The sequence below is a fragment of the Protopterus annectens genome, chromosome 3.part0 (assembly GCF_019279795.1).
Source record: "Protopterus annectens isolate FY-2018-M chromosome 3.part0, PAN1.0, whole genome shotgun sequence".
Classification (NCBI taxonomy): domain Eukaryota; kingdom Metazoa; phylum Chordata; order Ceratodontiformes; family Protopteridae; genus Protopterus; species Protopterus annectens.
The window spans coordinates 388,870,394-388,892,226 of record NC_056731.1 but is presented as its reverse complement, the minus strand read 5'-3'; the positions used below and the strand labels follow the sequence as shown (position 1 = coordinate 388,892,226).

General features: G+C 41.0%; 1 protein-coding gene across 2 annotated transcripts in view; it reads right to left on the bottom strand.

Annotated features, from left to right (window-relative positions):
* Positions 1-21,833, bottom strand: part of VPS41 (VPS41 subunit of HOPS complex) — a 2,347,711-nt gene that overhangs the window by 2,246,750 nt on the left and 79,128 nt on the right. For both annotated transcript variants that reach the window (XM_044064839.1, XM_044064840.1), the window contains exon 2: positions 21,549-21,587. In XM_044064839.1, the coding sequence (XP_043920774.1) occupies positions 21,549-21,587 (39 nt within the window). The remainder of the gene's footprint in view (positions 1-21,548; positions 21,588-21,833) is intronic.

Sequence of the window (21,833 nt, the reverse complement as noted above, 5' to 3'; positions counted from 1 at the left end):
CCAACCTCCCCGCTGGTGCAGGATCTTCATGATGTCTCCAAAGGAGACATCGTCGGGAGGTGATCTTGGGGAGCCCTCCCCATCATCTAAATCTGTGTCCTCGGTGAAGGACCCAGGGAGTCCAAGTGCCTCCTCTTGCACGTATGCTTGCGAAGCACATCTCCCGTGGGGCTCTCCAAGAAGCACTCGCAAGACATCTGTTCCTCTGGGGGAACCGTTTGGGGCTCTTCGGGCACAGGCTGTCCCTCTGGTAAGACAATGGGTACCGTAGAGAGAACCGAGGGGGTCTGAGCGGAGTCCGAGGGGCGGTCAGGGGCCTCGATCTGGTAGAGAGGACCCATTCTACCACATCGAATGCAGAAGGAGGGCGGACCTCCTGGGAAGCTAACAAGGAGGCCGGTCTCCCCGGATCAGATGTGAGAATCGGAGCCGGACCCAAAGTGGCTGGAGCTCCGAGGGAGGGAACCTGGCCCAACAAAGTCGGAGCCAATGGAAAAGGTTCCACTCCCTCAGATCTGACACCCAGGCTTTGGCTCTGAGAGCGGCTCAGATCCAAACTAGTCGGATCCGAGATGCTCCAGGCAGTTGTCGGCGTCAAAGAAGCAAGGACCGTCGGCGCCGACCCCCTGATCAAGGCCAACCTTGGATCAGAGAACTCCAAAGCCGAAGGTCGGATCAGGGAAGGAGAAATGGGCTTAAAAAAGGGAAGCAAGCTCACCCCTCCTGAGGGAAGAGGGGCTGGCAAGACCCCCATCTGGATCTGTGTACGGATAAAGCACCTCATCATCTTATTCAGATCCATGTCTGATAAACGGGTCGACCGTGACGAGGCCACGGACTCTGACCTGTCTGGTCGGGGACCCAAGGCCCGGGAGACTGAACGTGCCTCCTCCGGCTCCAGGGAGAACCTCGAAGACCGGAGGCAAGGGGAGTCATGGATCCGTGCAGACTTGCTCAGGGACAAGAGGTCCGGGGACCTCTTCCTCTTTTCGTCTTCGACTCTCTCCTGCTCTCTACCTCTCCTCTGCTCTGCTACCACAGGCTTAGATGCAAGAGTTTGAGTCCCAGCCTGGGAGGGAGGGGAAGCCAGAGGAAGAGAAGTGGGAGAGGCAGTCACAGCAGCCACTGTGATTGAAGCTGAAGATGGGGAAGGAGGTTCAGTGGCAGGCAGAAGACCTTTGAGGGCCAACTTGGCCTTTCTATCCTTCAAAGCTCAGGGATTGAACCCCGCACAAACGGAACAATCCACATTAACGTGGGCCACACCTAATCACTACACACACACACACACACACACACACACACACACACACACACACACACACACACACACACACACACACAGTGTGGCCATCCACTGGGGATAGCTTACTGCCACACTCTGTGCAGCACTTAAAGATAAGCTTTTCAGCCATACTATAAGGAAAGAAGCCTTAAGAAAGAAACAGACAGACAAAACTTTCTTTCTTTAGGCTAATAACACACTCACCACACTGGACTGACTAAGGGGGGGGGGGGGCACCACAGACAAACTACTCTAAACTAACTCGACTACAAACCTACACTTGATGCCAAAGTGTTTGGAGGGGATAAAGGGTACCTATACTAACCTGAAATGGCTAAAAGTAACAAATTTTAGAGAAACTTACAGTCAGAATCACCCTGTTAGCTGGAGCTCTAGATACACAATGTTTTACAAATCGTGGCAAACGAGATCTGGGGATGGAAGGCAGTGGAGGTGTATTATGGGTAAGGGGAGACGTCTGGAGCTCGGAGCTGATGCTAGTAATCTTTGCCGGCCCGGATCTGTATTCCCACAGGTTGAAGACCAAATGAAGTAAACTACTTCAGATTAATGATTTACAAATATTAAATCTATGATGTCTGTTTCTCGGACTATTGCTTTTTCTAAGAGGTAGGGTGATCTCAGAGTTAGTATACTTAGAAGTTCATGGGTAAGCTTGCCCCCCCCCCACACAGACACATCAGAGGGTGCAAGGAGGCTGGTTACCCCCTGCAAATAGAAGTTGAAATGATAAAAGCAATATTCACCTTTACCCTATTTTTTGGTCTTTTTTCTTTCAGCCGTTCGAGTCTCTGCAGATGGAGTCTTGGCAATTCAATGAGAGCTGTTCTATACCCTAATCTCCTACAAAGAGTGGAAATGGCAGACAATACATTAAGGGGCTGGCTAAATTGTCTGCATATTATTTTTAAGGATATGTTCAATAAAGTTTTTAAATGTCTTCAGACAGTTCCTGTTGTTAATTTGGCCTTGTATGTAATCAAAGCTAGTTAACAGTTGACATCTTTCCTAAAAATTACAATTCATACCAGTGAAATCACTGTCAGTAATAAGCTAAACCAAAGTCAGAATGTGGTATTTCCTGGACTGCACTGAAACACATTTTAAAAGATTACCTAAGCGGGCATAAAAAGAATGAACTTTTGTGGGTTAACAATCCATATAATGTGGAAAAAGTGCAATTACTAAAAATTAAAAAACTAGCATTTCCTTTAAATTCAACAAGGACATTCTTAAGCTTTTTACGTTACACCAGAAATCAAATGTTTTTAACTGGTTACAGGATTGAAAGGGTGATTGTGATTTACATGGTGGATTACTTTAATATCGACTCATCTCTACATATCTGTAGCACGTTACTATACTGCCATGCACTGAGGAAATGACAACTTTACAGGGAAAGCAATAACAAAAACAGCAAATCAGATCTATATTGAGATCTTGGGCATTGAGGGCTTTATCAAACTAGTATCTTTGTTTGCTTCAGAGCAATTTATATATGTCAGGTCCTTATGTTTTATTAAAACAGCTCAGATTTCCTAAGGTAAGCAAAGAGAGCTCAAATATTTTATCAACCAGATTAAGGAAGGCAGGTCTAAATTTTCAGTTCTTAGCAGTACATATAGTTGTGCAGAAAAGCCGACACACCGAGAATCAAGATTAGAAACAGTAGACTGTAAATGAAATAACCCAGTTTTTAAACAGATGGCAAAATATGCTTCTGAACAAAACAGTGTAACTGGCTTGCAATACATTGTTCAATGGTAAGAATTTCTTCCCCTGTCCTAATGACCTCACCTGGGTTTGAGGTGCTGAAGACGCTGCTTAAGCTGGCTGCAGCGACACACTGCAGGGAAATCCAAACTGCACAATCTCCGAGCACCACATGATGTAAACATTGCAATCAGGATGGAAAACTGGGTTTGCACAAGGCCCCTCAAGCAAAAGTCCTTAATAGTCAACTACAACTGCTGAAACATTTTAAATTTGACCTCTCTCACCATTTTCTTAGAGTTCATTTTTACATGATGGACCAAGTGGACCTCTGACTCTTATTATAAACAACCATTTCAGGAAAAGTACAATTGTGTAAAATCTTACCATAACATTAGATGTCCTTCTTTTCAGCATTGCAGTACTCATTATGTGAAGCATCTCCTGACAAGGACAGCCCAACGTCCGATCAGTATACCAAAGCCTTTAGAGTTTATAGGCGTCACACATCACACTGACGCTCCCTGCGTAGGGCATAAAGGTTAAGTATGGACGTAAACACCTCCAAAATGAAAAGCCCCAGGAGGAACAGAATGTCCCTAGGGATCAGGAGTGACGTGCATCCCGAAGGAGGAAAAAGAATCAAATCTTTGGTTAGGAAAGCAAGAAGAATGGAAGAGAGCAGAAGGCTGAGGCAGGAGGGAGCAAATACTGCAACAGTGAAGAGAAGGACATCTACTGCTATGGTAATATTTTGCACAACTGTGCAACGTCCTTCCATATCAATGTTGCAGTATTCCTTAGGTAAGGGAGAGTACACAAACTCAACAGGAAACCTGAGAGAAGGAAGGCAATGAAGAGAACTCTAGAAACCCATGCAGGATAGCCCTGGTGAAACCAGCTCTTGCTCTAGAAACAACATCCAATTTGTAATGCTTAGTGAAGGTATGGACAGAAGTTCAAGTGGCAGCCTTCCAGGATGGAATTGGTATCTAGTCCTTCAAAAAAGGCACCAGAAGAAGCAACAGCCCTAGCAGAATGAGCCTTTACAGAACAGGAAAGACATTCACCATGAAAGGGATAACAAAAAGAAATGGCTTTAGAAATCCAGGAAAAGATAGTTTTAGAAACTGCCAAACCAAAGAGCTGGGATGAAAGGAAACAAAATGTTGCTTAGCTGAATAGCCTTAGTCTTACTCAAATAATATCTGAGCTGCCTATGCAAATCCAATGTTTGCAGTACCTTCTCACTAGCAGGCTGAGAGAAGGAAGAAAGAAGGTCAAATTAAAAGACTGATTAAGGGCCAAGTCATTGACCACCTTGGTCATAAAAGAAGGATTAGTACGAAGAGGCACCCTATCCCTGTGAAAAACTAAAAAGGAGAGAAGCCATAAGAGCCTGAAGCTCAGATACTCTCTTAGCTGAAGTAAGGGCCAAAAGAAGTATCAGTCTTCCAAGCACAATGTTGCAAGGAAGCTGAAGCAGCAGGCTCAATGAGAGCCACAGTCAATTCTTCAAGAACAAAACTGAGGTCCCAGGAAGGTGGAATGGGCTTTCTGAGAGGTCTGATATGAAGAACGCCTGTAAGAAACTGTTTGACCTGAAAACTAGAGGCCAAAGGAGGAGTCAAAGGTGGATAGGCAAAAGAGAAAAGTAATAAGAATTAATGTTTCCACTACAAAATTCTTGTATCATGAGGGTAAAACGGCTTCTTGGAAGGTCTGAAAAGCAATATCCATATTAGAAATGGGCTTCTGTTGAAAGTCCAAAGATAGATATATATATATATATATATATATATATATATATATATATATATATACTGCTTTCTCCAAGTAAGGAGAAGCAGCTATCTCAGTGGAGGTGTTTATGTGGCCTGCGGTTTTGTTTATGAGTAAAGGTAAATGGGAGCAACAGATGGACCAGCACATGGGCACAGACATGGAAGTACTGCAGGTGTTGTACTACACCCATGGTGATGAAGTAGGAATCAATATACTATTAACCATTCAATCTGTAGCTTCACATGTGGTCACAAGCTGTGGGTAGTGACCAAAAGGATAAGATCATAGATACAAGTGTCATAAACAAGGTTCCTCTGCAGGGTTCTGGTCTCACTTGCCATTATAAAGTGAGGAGGTCAGCAACCTGGCAGGAACTTGGAGTAGAAATACTGCCTTTACAGACTGAAAGGAGTCAGCTGGTGGATTGGACCACTAGTGAGAAAAATACATGGCCACCTCTTGTGGGAGATGAATCAAGCACAGTCCAGAAGAGTGGGACCCAAGGCACACCCAAGAGATACTAGACAGATTATAGCTCTAAACTGACATGTAAACCCCCGGGGATCCTCCAGAATCAGCTGGAGACTGTTGTTGGGGATAGACAAATCTAGACTGTCCTGCTAAGTCTACTATCACTTCAACTCTCACAAAAGGTAAAAAGTTTAGAAAATGCGTGGGGAAAAGAAACAAGGGCATCACAAACATAAACTTTAGTTTTCGGTGACTCAGATAAGTAAAACAAGATTTTTAGCTTTTGGAAATGGCAAAAAAAAGGAGTATTGCTTACAGGGTTATATCTTCAGAATGAGGCAACACAGGTCAGAAGAACCATCCTTATGATTACAGAAAAGCAGAAACAGTAGGGGCAGGAATCACACAGACTACAACACTGTTCCTTTTTTGAACGCATTATTGAGGCAGTGAAGCTTTGATCACTCATAAGCAACCTCTGCAACTCCTGCTACCACTACACTGCTTTTGTTACTAGAGACATCAGTGACTTTAGAAAACAAAGCAGGAATGCACAGAATAAACAGTTAAGGTACCTGCGTGTACTGTGCGAAAAATTCATGAAGCGGAGGCAAGGTCATGACAATAAAAAAAATATATAGCACTTGGAGCTTCTGAATAGCAGCATATGGTCAAGAGAACAGAGAACACTAATGAAGGTATAACATACACCATTAGCTTTTCACAGCAATCCTGGACTAGAAAAACTAATCCTAATGATAATGCACATGTTCTGAAGAAATTCCTTCCTGTCTCATGAAAGTTTCTTGTGACAAGGACTACTTTCAGGACTGCTTAAATGAAGACATTATTTTGACAAGCAGTGTGTTTACATTTTTTCTAAGGAATACTTTGACAGAGCACAGAAAGATCAACACTCACCACCATATTTCAGATGGGAAAATCAAAACCAGACTTTCAGCAAAGAAGACAAGAACACACAAGTTTCTTTTGTATGTAGCAAAGATGGCAAAACAGTTGCAAAAAGATATGATACTGACAGCAGTCCAACAGAAAAGCAACACTTACAATGTTCTTAAAAGTTATAAGGTGACTGCATTTACAAAACTTCAGACGGGATGAGACAAAACAGTAAGCATGCATGTAGTTGAAGAGATTATGGGTCAGTGGCATAAGTGTTCAAATTAAAACCCTTTAAAGTTCTACATCAAAATACACTTGCTAAAAGGAATGCCAGTTCTGTGGTGCTGCGCATGGTGCCCCGACTGCATCCCTGGTAAGGGTTTTGAAGAAAGCGCTTGCAGCTCAAAAATACTTCTTGCAGAGGTTAGGGCCACCAAAAATAAGGTTTCCATGACAGGTACTTCAAATCAGCTCTAGCAGCAGGTTTGAAAGGATATCTTATCAAGGACTATAAGACAAATGTAATGTTCCAAGGTGGAATTGATCTTGGAGAGGGGGACGTAGCAGGAAGGTAACCCTAAGAAAGACTTTAGATATCCTGGGAGAAGCTACAGGGGTGTGTCCTATGTGAAAGCCAGAAATAGCCTCCATTTGTACCCTAATAGTAGAATAACTTGTTTGCCTTTGAAAAAGATGAGCCACAAAATCCAAACCTGCAGGAAGAGGAGCTGAAATGGTGTCAAGGTAATTTTTTCTGATGCCCAAATAGAAAATCTTTTCCAATTGCCTTTGTATATCTAAGTAGTAGAAGGTTTATGAGAGGAAAACAAAACGTGAACAATGGAAGAAGAAAGCCTGGACTGTCGAACCATCATCGGCACTGGAGAAACCATGTGGTCAGTTCGACTGTCAGTATGTCTGGGTGAGGCTCTTCGGACAGCTGAGCTAGAAGATCTGGGTCCAAGCCCAGGTTACAAGGTGAGTGAATTAGATGACACCAGAGGAAGGGGAAACCACAACTGTTGAGGCCAATGAGGATCTATAAGGTTGACAGAAACTCTCAGCGCCATTGTCTTCTGTAGAAACATTGTGACGACAGGATAAGAGAAAGGTGTAAAGGAGTCTTGGGGGCCAAGAGTGCATGACAGCATCCTTGGTTGACTCCCCCTCACTGGAGATCACAACAAAGAACTTGTTGCATTCCGTATTTATGGGAGAGGCAAACAGGTCACAGCATGGATGCCCCCAAAGGCTGAATATTTGCTCTGCTGCAAGAGGACTGAAGGACTACGTATGAGGGAGTAGAATGGTTCTGCTCAACCAGTCTGCCAGGATGTTGGTTTTCCCCACGATGTGCACTGCTAGCAGAAAGTGACATGACGATATCAGCCACTGCCAAACTCCCATGGCCTCTCAACACAATAGGTAAGATTTGGTTCCTCTCTGCTTGTTGATATACCAAACGACAGACGTATTGTCTGTCTGAATGGAGATGACATCCAAGAAAGAACGTCCTGAAATGCCTGCAGTACTGAGAGTACTGCACTCTTCTTCAAGATACTGATATGTAGACAGGCCTATTGGGGAGACAATGTGCCCTTGACTGCCCTTCCTAAATAATGCCCTCCTCCATAAAACTACATCTCTCTTGAAGTAGAGGGGTAGTCGACCACCAGTGAATGTATTGTCTGCAAATGACTAAGAATGATCAGATGATTCACTGATTGATGCCTGATGGACCATTGTACTAAAAGTGTCCGTTGAACTACTCTCATGTAAAACCTGGTTAGAGGGACCAGTTGGAGGCAGACACAGAACCTAGAAGGCAGAGAACCAACTTAGCCAGTGGTTTCTTTTGAGCTAGAAGTTGTTGAGCTTGTGAATGTAGAGACAGGATGCAAGACTGAGGAAGCTTCACAGTGAGCACTGCTGTCTTTTGATGAGCTCTGATAAATTCCAGGGACTGAGTTGGCTGAAGCTGGGACTTCTGAAGATTCACTGTGATTCCAAGATTGATACACAAATAGAGCAAGCAATCCCTTGCAAGAAAGAGTAGATCCTTGGATGGGTCTGTAATGAGTCAGTCATCCAGATAAGGAAACACCTAGAATCCCTACAGAAGTAGGTATACTGCCATACACTTGGTGAGATCAAAGGGCAGAGCTTTGAAATGGTAGTGACCGGTTCCCAGCCAGAAGAAAAGACACTTTCTGGATTTCCTGTCCATTTTGATGTGGTACTATGCATCCTGGAGATCTATCAAGCCACACCCAGTCATTCTTCAACAGAGGAAGGAATAACTGAGCCATGACCCATCTGGAGCTTGGTTCAAACTAAAAATCTGTTTAATCGACTTGGATCCAAAACTGGTCTTAGGTCCCCACTTTTCTATGGCACTAAAAAGTATCTTGAGTACGTTCTGGATGGAACTCTTGGATGACTTAATTTTGAATAATCTACTCCATTTCAGAACATGCAAATTCCCTTTGTGGGGGTGGAACATCAGGAATTTTCTTCTGAGGCGGGGGAGGACAGTGGAAAGAGATAAAATAGCTTGTAGCTGTTATTCTTTGTACCCACTTGTCTTAGGTGATGGATGTCCAGGTAGTGGGATGCAGAGACAAGCCCCCACCCCTCCCAACTGTCTCCAGAGTTGGGCAGCACTGCAACCTTTCAGAACCACTGAAAGGGCTTCTCTAAGACTAGACCTCTGAAGCCCTGTTAATAAGGACCAATTCTGCCTCTTGGGCAACGTCCACTGTTTGAGTTTCCCTCAGTGTCACAGGGAACTCTTGTCTCCAGAAGTATCTGATGAAACTTCCTGAGATTTTCTGAACAATATTCTCTTCCTCACCTTCTGATGCCTGGAGAAAGTCTGCTGGGGAGTTGAGAATTTGAGCTCTATGGCAAACAGAGCTTTACCATACTCTTCACTACTGGAGATGGTTTCTTTAACTTTCAGACCAAGAAGGTCTGATCCATCATACTAAGCACTAATAGAGGACATCTTGAAGTGCTCAGTGAAACCACAAAGCTGCATTCAGGCATACCTCCTGATGGAAATACCTGAGTCAGCTGCTCTAGACACCCCTTCTGTGGCATTAGATATGAAACACACAGAAGCATTGGAAAGGGATAGGAGTATAGCCACATGGTGATCAAGGGCTTTCTTCTTCATAGACAAGATCTCTGGGAGAGAACTGAAAACCTCCTTAACCAAATCTCTATACAGAGATGCAAAATGTGCCAAATAATTGAGCACCCTTATCAAAAAGGTAGATTAAGCATAAACATGCTTCCCAAACCTGGTCAAGGCTCAAGATTTCCTATTTGGTGGATGAACTGAGGACCTCTCCCTCACAAGCTCCTTTTTGGTGGCTCCCGCTACCACCATGGAACCCACTGCTCGGTCCATGCTCCAATGTGGATGATCTTTTGGGGCCACCAAATAACTGCCTGGCTTCTTAGGGATAGGCTCAACTGGATCAGGCTCCTTCCATGGCTGGGATGAAGTAAGGTCTACCTTCTCATGTGCAATATGGAACCACCACCCATGACATAGATGGGCCAGAGTCAAAAGCCTTGAGGAAGACTAATTCCTCTGAAGAAGATGTCTGGTAAGACCAAACCCTTTCTGCCTAAGTAGTTCCAGGATCTCTTCAAATGAGATGTCCTCAAGGGGGATCTGGGGCAATCTTCTCCATCAAAATCAGTATCAGTGGTAGGTGACTCTTCTGAAGAGTACAAGTGTCTCCTTTTACACTTCTGTTTCCTTGGTGCCCCAACTGCGGATTATTCAGGACTTAGAAACCAAAATAGTCTCAAGTGGGAGAATGGATTCAAAGCTATCAGTAACTGGTTGCCCCAACAGGACTAGATGTTCAGGCTGCAGACCCTTGTAGATACCATAGGGGAGGGTTGAATACAACTAAGGGAAGGATCTTGTTCTTGGCATGGAGATCACCCAATCAAATGTCTCAAAAGCCAACCCCATAGCAGATCCAGGGAACTTCTCCTTTGTATCCAGAATCCTAGCTCAGCCCTGGATGCTGTTCAGCTTGGATCCTAGGAAGTCACCAGAGATGACCTGTCAAGTGTCGAGGTTCCTAGAGGAAGGAACGGATCCCAAGAATTTGTAACCAAACCTAAACTCTTGGAATAAACACAGATTACGTCTCTGGGAGGTGGAGGGCTCTGAACTCAACAAAAACTGACCAGAGTCGATGACACGAAGCCTAGCTCTGAGACAAATCATCTCTGGATTAAAGTAGGTTCAGGGGCTCTGATCCCAGAGTCAGATCAGAGAAGGAGCAACTAGTTGGTGTTGAGGGGAGTAATCTCTACTAGATCCACCGGTGGTTGGCAGTACCCCCAAATGGATCTGGATCCATAAGAAAACTGCATCATTCTGTCCATGTCTTCTTCAGTGAGACTCCTAGAAGATCTAACTGACTTTGAAGATGCTGAAGATGGGAATCTAGAATGATGGAACTGATCCTGGAGGACAGGGGGATCTACGCCTCAGAGACACCAGTTTAAGAGTGAACTGAGTGGGAGGTACCACAGGATTTATCACTAATGCATCCAAGGGAAATGTTTAGCCTCTTTTGGAACTGGTGCAGAAGGTGGCACTGGATCCAGAGAACTATTTTCTTGAAAGTTTATGTTGTTCCACTTTCTCCTTCTGTTTAACTGCTGGAGAAGCAGAATAAGGGGAAGAAGCCACTGATCTTACAGAAGAGGGCCAAGAAGGGGAAGAAGTTTTAGTACTCAAAGTAGGAGGAATCAGACGCTTATGAATGAGTTTGTTTCTCCTCTCCACCAGCTTCTAGTCCAAAAGGCCTCACTGATGCTACAAGTTATGTCAAGATGAGCTGGACCCAAGCAGATGCTCCTATAATGCGCATCAGTATTAGGTAATATGAGCAGCCCACACATTTTTTGAAACCTAATGGCTTCTCAAATATACTGAGGACAAGAAATGTCAGCACATAGTAGCAGACAAAAAAAAGCAGAAAAAAAAAGATGGTTAAATCCCAATAAAAATTGTTATCACCAGAAAAGAGTTCAACAAGGAAAAACACTACAACACTAAAAAAGATCAAACTAAATGGTACTCTATAGAGGTTCTTTTTTTTTTGGGGGGGGGGACAGAAGAGAAACAAGTTGAGAAAAATATAATTTACATATATGCATGTGTGTACACACATATTTTTTTGAGAGAGAGACATATACACACGTGACAGTACACATATATATATGTTTACTATCAAAAAGACAAAAATCACTTACGTGATCGGTGATTTCCACAACAAATAACATTGACTCATACATATTAATTAGGTTGCATGGTCAATGCAACAAAGTCGACAATTTCTGTCGATCATACTTTGTAAAACCCCCATTTACATCCATGCTGTGAGTCCCTGCCCTGTGTATGTCTTTCTAAACGGACGTACACATGTCGACATTCCGACTTGTCGTTCCTACCATGTTCGAGGAGGAGGCTGTCGTGCATGTCAATGTCGACCTTTTGACTGTAACCCATATATATATATATATATATATATATATATATACACACACACACACACACATACCTAACAGAAGAAAAAGGTTTATCTGAAAAATGTTTGACTCCAAATCCAAAAAAAAGGCCTGCAGCACCAGAGAACCAATCAGCTGTTGAAGAATGGCAAACAAGATCTGGGGTAGTTCCTGTGAAGCAGGGGAATTATGGCTAGGGGAAGGAGCCTGAGCATTGGATCCTAAGCTTTGAAGAGGCCAAAGATGGATCCAATGTTGAACCCAACAACCATATGTAAAGGAATGTATGGAAAGACAACATCAGATCAAACTATATACAGGTAGAATACATGGCATGCAGATAATAAAACAGTAATGTAACAGAAGATCACTATATACAAGTAAAATATGCTGAAAACAATAACTGTAAAAATGAAATACACAATATATAATTTATACAATAAGTGCAAATTCAATCCCTATGCAGATACTGAAATGCACTAATATATACCATCTTAAAACACATGGCTTTTTTGTGAGGTGTTCTTAATTGTTTTTTTAAGGTTTCCAAAGTTTGCAACTTTCTTACTTCATTTGTAAGGTGGTTCTACATTTCATGCCCTGTCCTGGAAAAGGCTTTTTCTTCCATAACTGTTTTGAAATGATGGTTTCACCTTGACTGTTTTTGAGTGTGTGGGATTTCTGGTTAATTGGAACCTTAACTTTCAGAGATGGGTAACAACTTACATTTATTATTTTGAATAGTAAAGTTCCTAAAAGAAAGGTAGTCCTGCTTGGACTAGAAGTCATTTGAGGCTCTTTAGCAGATCACAATGGTGCGTAATGCATCAGCCAATAACAAAAATCTGCATATTGTGTTTACAACTACATGCACACTTTCAGTATTGTACAAACAGTGAAGAGCTAAAATGGGAGGCCATACTTTAGTTTTGTGAGAAGTACATATTTGCTATACCTGTATGGGCAATAAGAGCAAGGATGTAAGAAATCCTGTAACATGTTTTAGTTACTATATAAATTTGCTAGTTACATTGTCTGAATGAGTTGTGAATGTTAAGCAAGGATCCAGAGTGAGACTTGGGTACAAAAATGTAGCTAGGGCAGGTGCAAGGGAGAGCCACCCCTGACACACACACTGCTGGGGGGCACAACTGGGAGAGTGCAGGACAGAAGCCCTGCAGTGTGGTATGAGTTGGGGCACACTTTAAGAAAAGGACATTTTTAATTTTTATTTATTTATTTTGCCCCTCAACTTAGAGTCAAACAGAACAGAAAAAGGACCTGAATTGTTCCTACATTCGGAAGCAACAGCCAAGATTAGAATGGACCTTTTTTTCTGAAAGCTGAGGGACAGAGACCAAAAAAAATAGATCTAGGATCATCAGCCAGATGGGTAAGTGAGTGCCAGATAAGGGAATGGCACTAGGTGTTAGATGAGCCAGGTACTCGTATTCAGTGATGTTTGTGTTGTCAAAAATAACATAACATTAATTTTTTTGGAGAAGAGTTAATTAGTAGTCTGCTTCTAGAAAACCACAAGCAGGGATTAGTGAAGGATTCTGAGAAGTGATTGGAGAAAGTTTCCTTGCAAATTTGCTTGCAATGTGATTTCTCATTCCCTCCAGTAGAGCTCTTTTAACTGTGTACCTTTAACTCCTAGTGGGCGTGGCTTCAGCATTTAAAAGTTGAAGTTATCATCTTACATTTTTAACAAATACCCATTGACAGAGGTCATATATCAATACAATTGTGTTTGCTATCATGTATGCTTCAAGATAAAATTTTCCAGTACCTTGTATGTAACATGGTTTTGGAATTATTAATGCAAATATGAACAGGCAATATTTGACGCCTAGAGGGTGTAACTGCAGAAACGCCTGGAGACGCCACTCGGCTGTAATGAGTTCAGCAATTTATCATCTGCATACATGGTACCATCAGCATAGGGTAGGGTAGAAGTAAGGTCTTTAATAGAGAAAGACAACAGAAGAGGACCTAGAACAGAGCCTTGGGTAGCTCCAACAGAGGATCACTTTTTTCTGAAAAAGCATGATTAGCATTAACTTGAAAGGCTTGAAACCATTTGATTGTGCTGTCCCTAAAATTAAACTTCATCATCAGGATGAGCAGTATATTACAGTTTTCAGTCTCAAATGCTCTGGTAACGTCTACAAACAAACCCGTGATAAAATGAGGCCTTCACCGGTATTACGGTAAAATGTATCTATAGCAGCCATTAAGGCTGTTTTAGTGCTAAAGACACAACAAAGGCTCAAATAACTGCATGTACATTTTTCAATAAGACTTTTACTATAGACCCATAAATTGGAAAAAGTGCTTGATTTCAGTGGGAGAGGGTACTTTTGGAAGAACAACAATGATAAACGATATTCCAGATGTGAGCGGCAAAGTAATTTTTTCAGCCAAGTTTCTAAGAAAAAGGGACTGAAGTGTACAGTACTTGACAGATGAGGAGTTTATGTTTTATTAACAGAGATTTCCTTTCTTTGACAGAAATTTGGAAAATGCCATGGAATATTCATCCACTGTGAATAGCTATGAGGCAGTATCATTAGCTGGGACATGTATAGTAGTAGAGGAAGGAGAAACTGTATCAGTTAATTACTGTACTGCACAGGTTATACTTTTACTCACAGGGTGTTTCATTAGTAGTTAAAGCAGGATTGCTAACATGCCCTATCAGCTTTATTTTTTTCCAGAAAGATTTAGGCTTGCTAGAGAGGGCAACTTATTTTTGTCTCAAGAACATAGGTTTTAGTGCTGTGATGAGTACCCTAGTTAGCTTTTTATGGGCAGGGTGACCCAAATGCAACTTGTCATTGGGTTTGCTTCTAGGCTTTCCGTGTATCGTCTCTGATTCATTACATTTTAGTACATGTTGTAATCCACAGACACAGATGAGCCGTGAGTCTTCTGTGTGTGACGGAACGGAGATACTCCAGCACTGTTTCTAGGACATAGCTGAAGAATGAAAGAACAAGGGTGAGGCCTGACAGAGATTATAAAGGGGACCAGTCTATATCACTGAGGTGAGCATCAAGGACAATTAAAGTTGTGGGAATGATTTACCAATAGTAATTTGAGGAGGAGGTTATATTATTCTGAAGGAATTCAATATCATTGAGTTTTAGAGCATTACCTTTTCTCTCAGGTATAGCAATCTCAGAGTTAGTATATGTAAGTGGTAGGGGTTGTAGTTTTATTAGTACCCCCTGAAAAAAAAACTTTAAAAGACAACTGTAAATTTTGACATTCATTGTTCTATAGTAATTTCATACTTTTTCCGAATTCCAGGACTTGCAATTAAATATCTCACAATTCCAGCAAGGAGCCTTAAATCAGATTTTATGATGACCAGAAAGATATAGTTACAGTTAATATGAAACAATTTAATATACTAGAAAAAATGCAACCCATGATGCTGTTTTACACTACTTCCAGAAGCCTTTTCTCATAGTCATCACGGTCAGATGTATTTCAGACCCAAAATTCACACGTTGCAAAATCCAGTTATGGAACGCCCTCAAAATAACTTCAGTAACTGTTTAAATTTTTTTTTCCAGTGTAAAACTTGCTAAACTTACAAATTCTTTGTGAGGAAAGTTTAAAATTCCGCTCCATATTTTTTTTGTATATTCTGCATCTTTCATATTTTGCTATGTTATACCAAAGTAGTCAGTGCTAGGACCAGTGCTATTTTCTCTGTTACATTATGACTTAAATCAAGATCTTTCCTCATTAAACTGTACTTTGTAAGCAGATGGCATCCTGTTATTGAACGCAGACAGCTCTTTTACTTCTCTACATCAAAAACTGACCTATGGCAAGAGACGTACAGTTACTTAAGCCGCACTATGGAATTGCCATTACAGCCCTCCACTCCAGCACCAATTCTTACCTTTTCAGGACCACAATAAATAAGATATGCAGGTTATACCCACATCATTGTGCATTAGTACAAAAATCGCATTGACTACTACTTAGTGCCACCATTCTAATTGCCACCACTATGTTCAAGGGACACCCAATGATATCAGGGCTATCCATTAAGGAGCCAATGTATTCCCAAAGAAACAATAAAGACTCACGCTCACTGAATCATTACCCATTTGGAGGGAAAACTGGAGTGACAGCATTTTCTATGCTTGGTTCAGCATATTAGAATAGGCCTCTACCTTACATTTACATTCAATAAACCTTGGAAGGAATCAAGAAGACCACATTAAAAAAATACCCATTTAAGAAAAATAATGCAAGAGTCTGAGGGGTAGCTGGCAATGTTTTATTTTTATTTTATTTTACATTTGTTGACCGGGCTAGTCTGGCTGGATACATGTCCATTTTCAGCAGAGGCCCGAGGAGAAAAGCTCCACTAAATACTAAGTACATTACATAGAAGAATCATTACTCTTAAGAAATAGCAAAAATTGGAAGTCAAAAAACCATACAGAGGGAAAGAAAATTTTAAAGAGAAACAAGTTTACCATATGCAGTTCATTTACTGTATGCAGTTCATTACATATTAGCATTACATATCAGTAATTACTTATTAGTAATTATACATAAATTATGCATAGTTAGATTAGAACAGTTAAAAGAGGGGAAAAAGAGACAGGTAGAGATAAGAAGTGTGTAAGAGAAAAGGTTAGTCAGGTGTACTGCAGGAACAAAGCCAATGGTTTAGGTAGTAAAGTTTGATTTTCTGTTTGAATTGAGGCAGGGATGTAGTCAAGGTTATGTCACTAGGTAAGAGATTCCAACTTCTTCCTATAGTGTTAGTGAATAGAGAACCACCTGCTGTATTGTTTACCTTTATAGATTTTGTCATGAGTTTACTAGAGGAGCGAAGTGAGTTGAGATTGTTGTAAGGGATTAGAAGTTGAGAGAGTATAGGGGTGTTGTCAGGAAGGTGTAATATGTTGTGGGCTATAGTGAGTTGAGGGATTATTAGGTAGTTTTGAAATTCGAGCCAGCCAAGTTGTTTTAGGTTTGTACAATGGTGGGTCCTAAAGGGGTTACCAGTGGCGAAGCGAGCTATGTTGTTATAACAAGTTGCAAGTTTATTGAGATTGTTTTTCTTAAGGTTTGTATAAATGGGGGAAGCATATAGGAGAGTAGATAGGAGATGAGATTGTGCAATTTTGGTTCTAGTTGCTGGGGTTAGAAAAGGTTTGATGCGATATAGGGATCCAATTTTCCTGTTAACAATCTTTATGGTGTTGTTAATGTGCTGATCGAAGGAAAGATTATTGTCAATGGTTATCCCTAAGAGTTTAGTGGTTGGTTCAGGTGAGATGATAGTGCCATTATTTGAAGAAATGGTAAAGTTTAAAGGGGGGACCGAGTGGTGGGGGAGAAGAGGAGGAGTTTAGTTTTTTTGGCATTTAGTAGGAGAAACCGTTTAGAAAACCAATTTTCTACTGTGTTAAAGGTCTTTTGGGTCAATGAGGTCAGTTCAGTAGAGGAAGGGGCTGTGCAGATAAGGGTAGAATCATCAGCATATTGTATGCAGGTAGCTTGTGGGATAGCAGTCTGAAGGTCGTTAATAAAGAGGGAGAACAGGAGTGGACCCAGAATGGAGCCCTGGGGAACTCCGATGGAAATAGGCAAGAGTGAAGAGATATGGTTTTCCCATATTACTGCTTGTTGTCTGTTGCTAAGATAGGATTTAAACCAATTAGTTGCTAGTTTATCACAAGGAGAGATTCAAGAATGTGAATTAAGAGTGAGTGGTTGACCATGTCGAAAGCTTTAGAGAGATCAATGAAAAGAGCGGAAGAGAGAGTGTTGTTGTTTCGATTTTTGTTGATAGTATCTACAAAGGATAGAAGGGCAGAGGTGGTACTATGGTGGGGTCTGAAACCATGCTGGCAGTTTGCTATTATGCTGTGAAGAGAGAGATAGTGTACAAGTTGTTGATGAATACATTTTTCCATGATCTTTGCTAGGGGTGAGAGAAGGGCAATTGGTCTAAAGTTGGAAAGGTCAAGGGAGTTACCTCCTTTATGCAGTGGGATAATATAGGATACTTTCCAGATATCAGGGATGATTCCTTCTTGGATAGTTCTGTTGATAAGTAAGGATATAGGATATGCAATTTCTTTGGCAGCTTTCTGAAGGAACAGAGAAGGGAGCTTGTCAGCAGAAGGGGTACAGGGTTTCAGTTTTTGAATGAGTTTATAGATGAAAGAGGTAGATATAGGTTTTAGAGAGAAGTTAAAAGAGGAGGTAGTTATGGTAGTTGGTATATGAGAGTTGTTAGGGTTCATTTGTTTGGCTAAGGATTGAATAGTTTCAGAGAAAAAAGAGTTGAAGACATTAGCAGTCTGGAGAGGGGTTTCTGGGTCAGCATTTAGAGGGAAAGAGTTTTAGCAGTCCCTGGGGAGAGAAGTCTATTTACTGAGGACCAGAACTGTTTGGAGTTGTTAATATGAGTTTCCTGAAGTTTACAGTAGAAGTTTTTCTTGTCAGAGATTATTGATTTTTTTGCAAGGTTTCTAAGCTGGCGGAAATTAACTAAATCAGGGTTTTGTCTATCACATCTCCATTTTGTCCACGCTTTGTTTCTAGCATGCATAAGTTTTTTAGTATTGGAGGTCAGCCATGGGGCAGGTTTGGTCTTAATTCTAATAGAGCGCTCAGGAGCATGTGTATCAAGTATGGATAAGAATGTAGTATTAAAAAATAATACTGCTTCCTCCAGGGGAAGTGATTTTAAACAATTCCATTTACATGCTCTCAGATCAGCTTTAAAGAGGTCTATGTTAAAATGCTTTTGAGATCGAATTAGTCTTGTATTTGGGAGGTTAACATATCCTGATTTTAGTCTAGTAATGTAGGTTAGGAGTGGTCGCTGATGTCATCTGGCAAAGTACCTACTTTATATTGTTTGTTAACTTTATTTGTGAGTATCCAGTCTAGTATACTCTCTTTCTTACTGGGCTTATTGACTCTTGTAGTTGAGGTAATAGTTTGTGAGAAACCATGTAGGTTAATATGAGAGGAGGGATTGTCATTATTAATAGAGTTCCAGTCTATGTTAACGTCGCCAAGAATTATGGTTTCTTGGGGGTAGGTGGTAGAAACCCAACTTAGAAAGTCTTCTAATATTGGGATGTTATTACCTGGGGGAAGATACAAACAAATAATGTAAATAGATTTTTTGGTATTAAGTTGGAGTTTAATAATGATAGCTTCTGTTTTGCTATTTTGGTTTGGGCATGCTGGTTGAGTAGTGATGTTAAGTTGATTTTTGAAAAGTATTGTTTTGGCATAACACTTGACAGAAACAGGAAAACTGCACAACACTGACCAGAAAAAAAAGCCATTAAAACTTTATGACACTGTAAAACTGATTGCCAACTATCTTAGGTAACTCTGTCATGTAACAAGTACAGACTTGATTTGTGTGGCAGCCATCTTATTATTTACCCTACCCTCTAAAAAAGTACTGAATATGATTTTTTCTTCCCTAATGTATTGTTAAGTGAGTCTACTCCTGAGTTACCTTAACTAACTTAGTGAATAACTTTTTAAGTGAACTGTTCTGCATGGGCTCCATAGTGAATCCAGATCAGGGCTGAAAAAGGTCTGATGATCATCCTACCAACCTGGTGAACAAACAGTTCAATAAAATAAAGAAGCAAATAAAACTGGCATCCAAAATAACACAGATTACCATGCAAAATGTACTGCTACAGTTTTCCTTCCCTGTAAAACTGACTTGTACTATTTTCAAACTGTTTTAACTTGTTAAAAAGAACAACAAATGCACCACCATAGTTTGTTTAACATAAATGCACTTACTGGGGACAAGGAGGAAGTGAAAGGCTCTGACACTAGAGTGTTGAGGGGGCTGGGGAGCTAGGTTAGAAACACTATTCTGTGGGGTCTTAACTGTGGAGCCTATTCATGGATGTCAATGGTAAAATTGCACTTTTGAAGCCAGGCTACATTTAGTAAGTTGGTTACTGATTCACATTTGTGCTCTGTTCTTATAAATACTTAATTCTGTTTGCCTGCAGTGGTGCGACTAGACCTGCCCTACCACCCCTGTAGCCATCAGATCAGAAGTTTTTTTTTTTAGATTTACATTTAGTGGTGGGAGGTAGAGCAGATCACAGCACTGTAGTTTCTGTCAGCCATTTACCTTTTACAGGTACAAGACCTTTAATAATATCTCACTAGATCATTTGCGTAGTGGGACTAACCCAGTCCAAAAAAACCGCAAAAAATTCAACAGTTTTTAAAAATATATACCCTAAAAAGAGCTGTGTTCTGTAACATTTCTGTCATTTCTAATTTACACACACACACACACACACACACACACACACTCACACACACACACACACACACACACGCAAAAATGTACTCATACCATGTTGATAAGGCCTGGAACTCCTTACCTGTATCCATCAGGTCAATACCATCCCTCTAATCCTTTTTTAAAGCCTTTCTGAAAGACTTCCTAGCCAAAATCTGTCTCTGTTCTTGCTCAACACCAGGATAAACTATATATACCTAAATGTGAAGAAGTACCTATTCACACCTTACATCTCCTGTCTTTAATCATTTCCTTACTTCTATCAATTTCTCTCCCCTGGCATTCTCTTTAAATATAACACAAGCCTTCATTCCTGCTTTTATTATAGTAACTTAGCATTGTCGCCTCAGAGTAAGACGTTGTCCTGTTCGATTCTCAGCTAGAGCGTCTTCTGTGTGTGGAGACATGCGTGAATGGGTGTACCTTCGTTGAAGGTTGTGCATCAGGGCTGGCAACTCGGCACTTAAAAATACACTGCCAATCATTAGCTGACCGGAGTTCTGCTGTGGCGACCCCTAACTGGGAAAAGCCGAAAGACACAACAACCTATGATTTTTCTATAAACTGGCTAAAATTTCTCTAAATATTAAATAATTATCCCATAATGTGTACCTATTCTTAACCATTGTTTTCATATTATATCTAATTTGGTATAATTAATTATCGAAACTGTAGATCTTTTTGTATTATTTTTCAAGACTGTAAAATTATTGTTATTAAAATGTTTTGTTAATATTTCTGAGCTTTTCTCCCGGGGCTTCCATTGAAAATCGGCTTCTACCCAGTCTGACTTACCCATTAATCAAATGCCAACAAATAAATCTCAAGACCGGAATCCCGAGACCAGATAACCAAAAGACGAGAAGACCGGAAGACCAGATGCGCAAATTTCAAAATCGCGAAGTACGGTGATGTCAGGAGGTTAGGTAAGTATCTATGTTTGGTTGTGTTGGTTAGGGGCTTTAGTGTGTGTTGCGACTGTGATGTGTGTGTGTGCAGGGAATGTAGGTGTGTGGTGGTGTTTTCGTGTGTTTGTCTGTATAGTGCAACCTTGGAGTTGGAATATTTAAATGGGGGGTGCAGGAGGGCTTGCCCCCCCTACTTTTATGTAGTGTAGGTTTGTGTTTTGGGTGACGGTGTGTGTATGTGTATGGTGTATGTTTAGTGTAGTGTTCGGTATTTCAAATTTTGCGCTTCTCGTCTTTCAGTTATCCGGCCTTGGGATTCCGGTTTTTGGTAAAGCAAGTATTCGGGATTTCGTAGTGATCACACACACACACACACACACACACACACACACACACACACACACACACACACACACACACAACTATGAGCAGGAAACAAACAGGCTTCTTTGGATGGGTTACCACAGACTGATTTAACAATCAAACTATGGAAACAATACAAGACAATGGACAAACATTTACTTTACTGTAGTTCTTACTAGAACAAAATACTTCTTCTGTACCTTACCTCAGACTCGTCTGTAGACTCTTCATTGGATTCCACCTCCTGTTAATTAACAAAATGAGAAAAAACAGATGTAATTTAAGAAAATCACTGAATATCAAGAATTTGTTGTGCATAGCTTTTATCTCTGTTGTTAACCTAGTCAGTTTACTACATATGCAAACCTGTTGCTAAGCACACTAACAAGTACCAAAGGTAGCAATAAATGTTTAACATGCCGACTCTTCATTTTCCTTACAAAACATTGGACAAGATGATCCAATATGTTCTGCAAACTAATCTGACAGC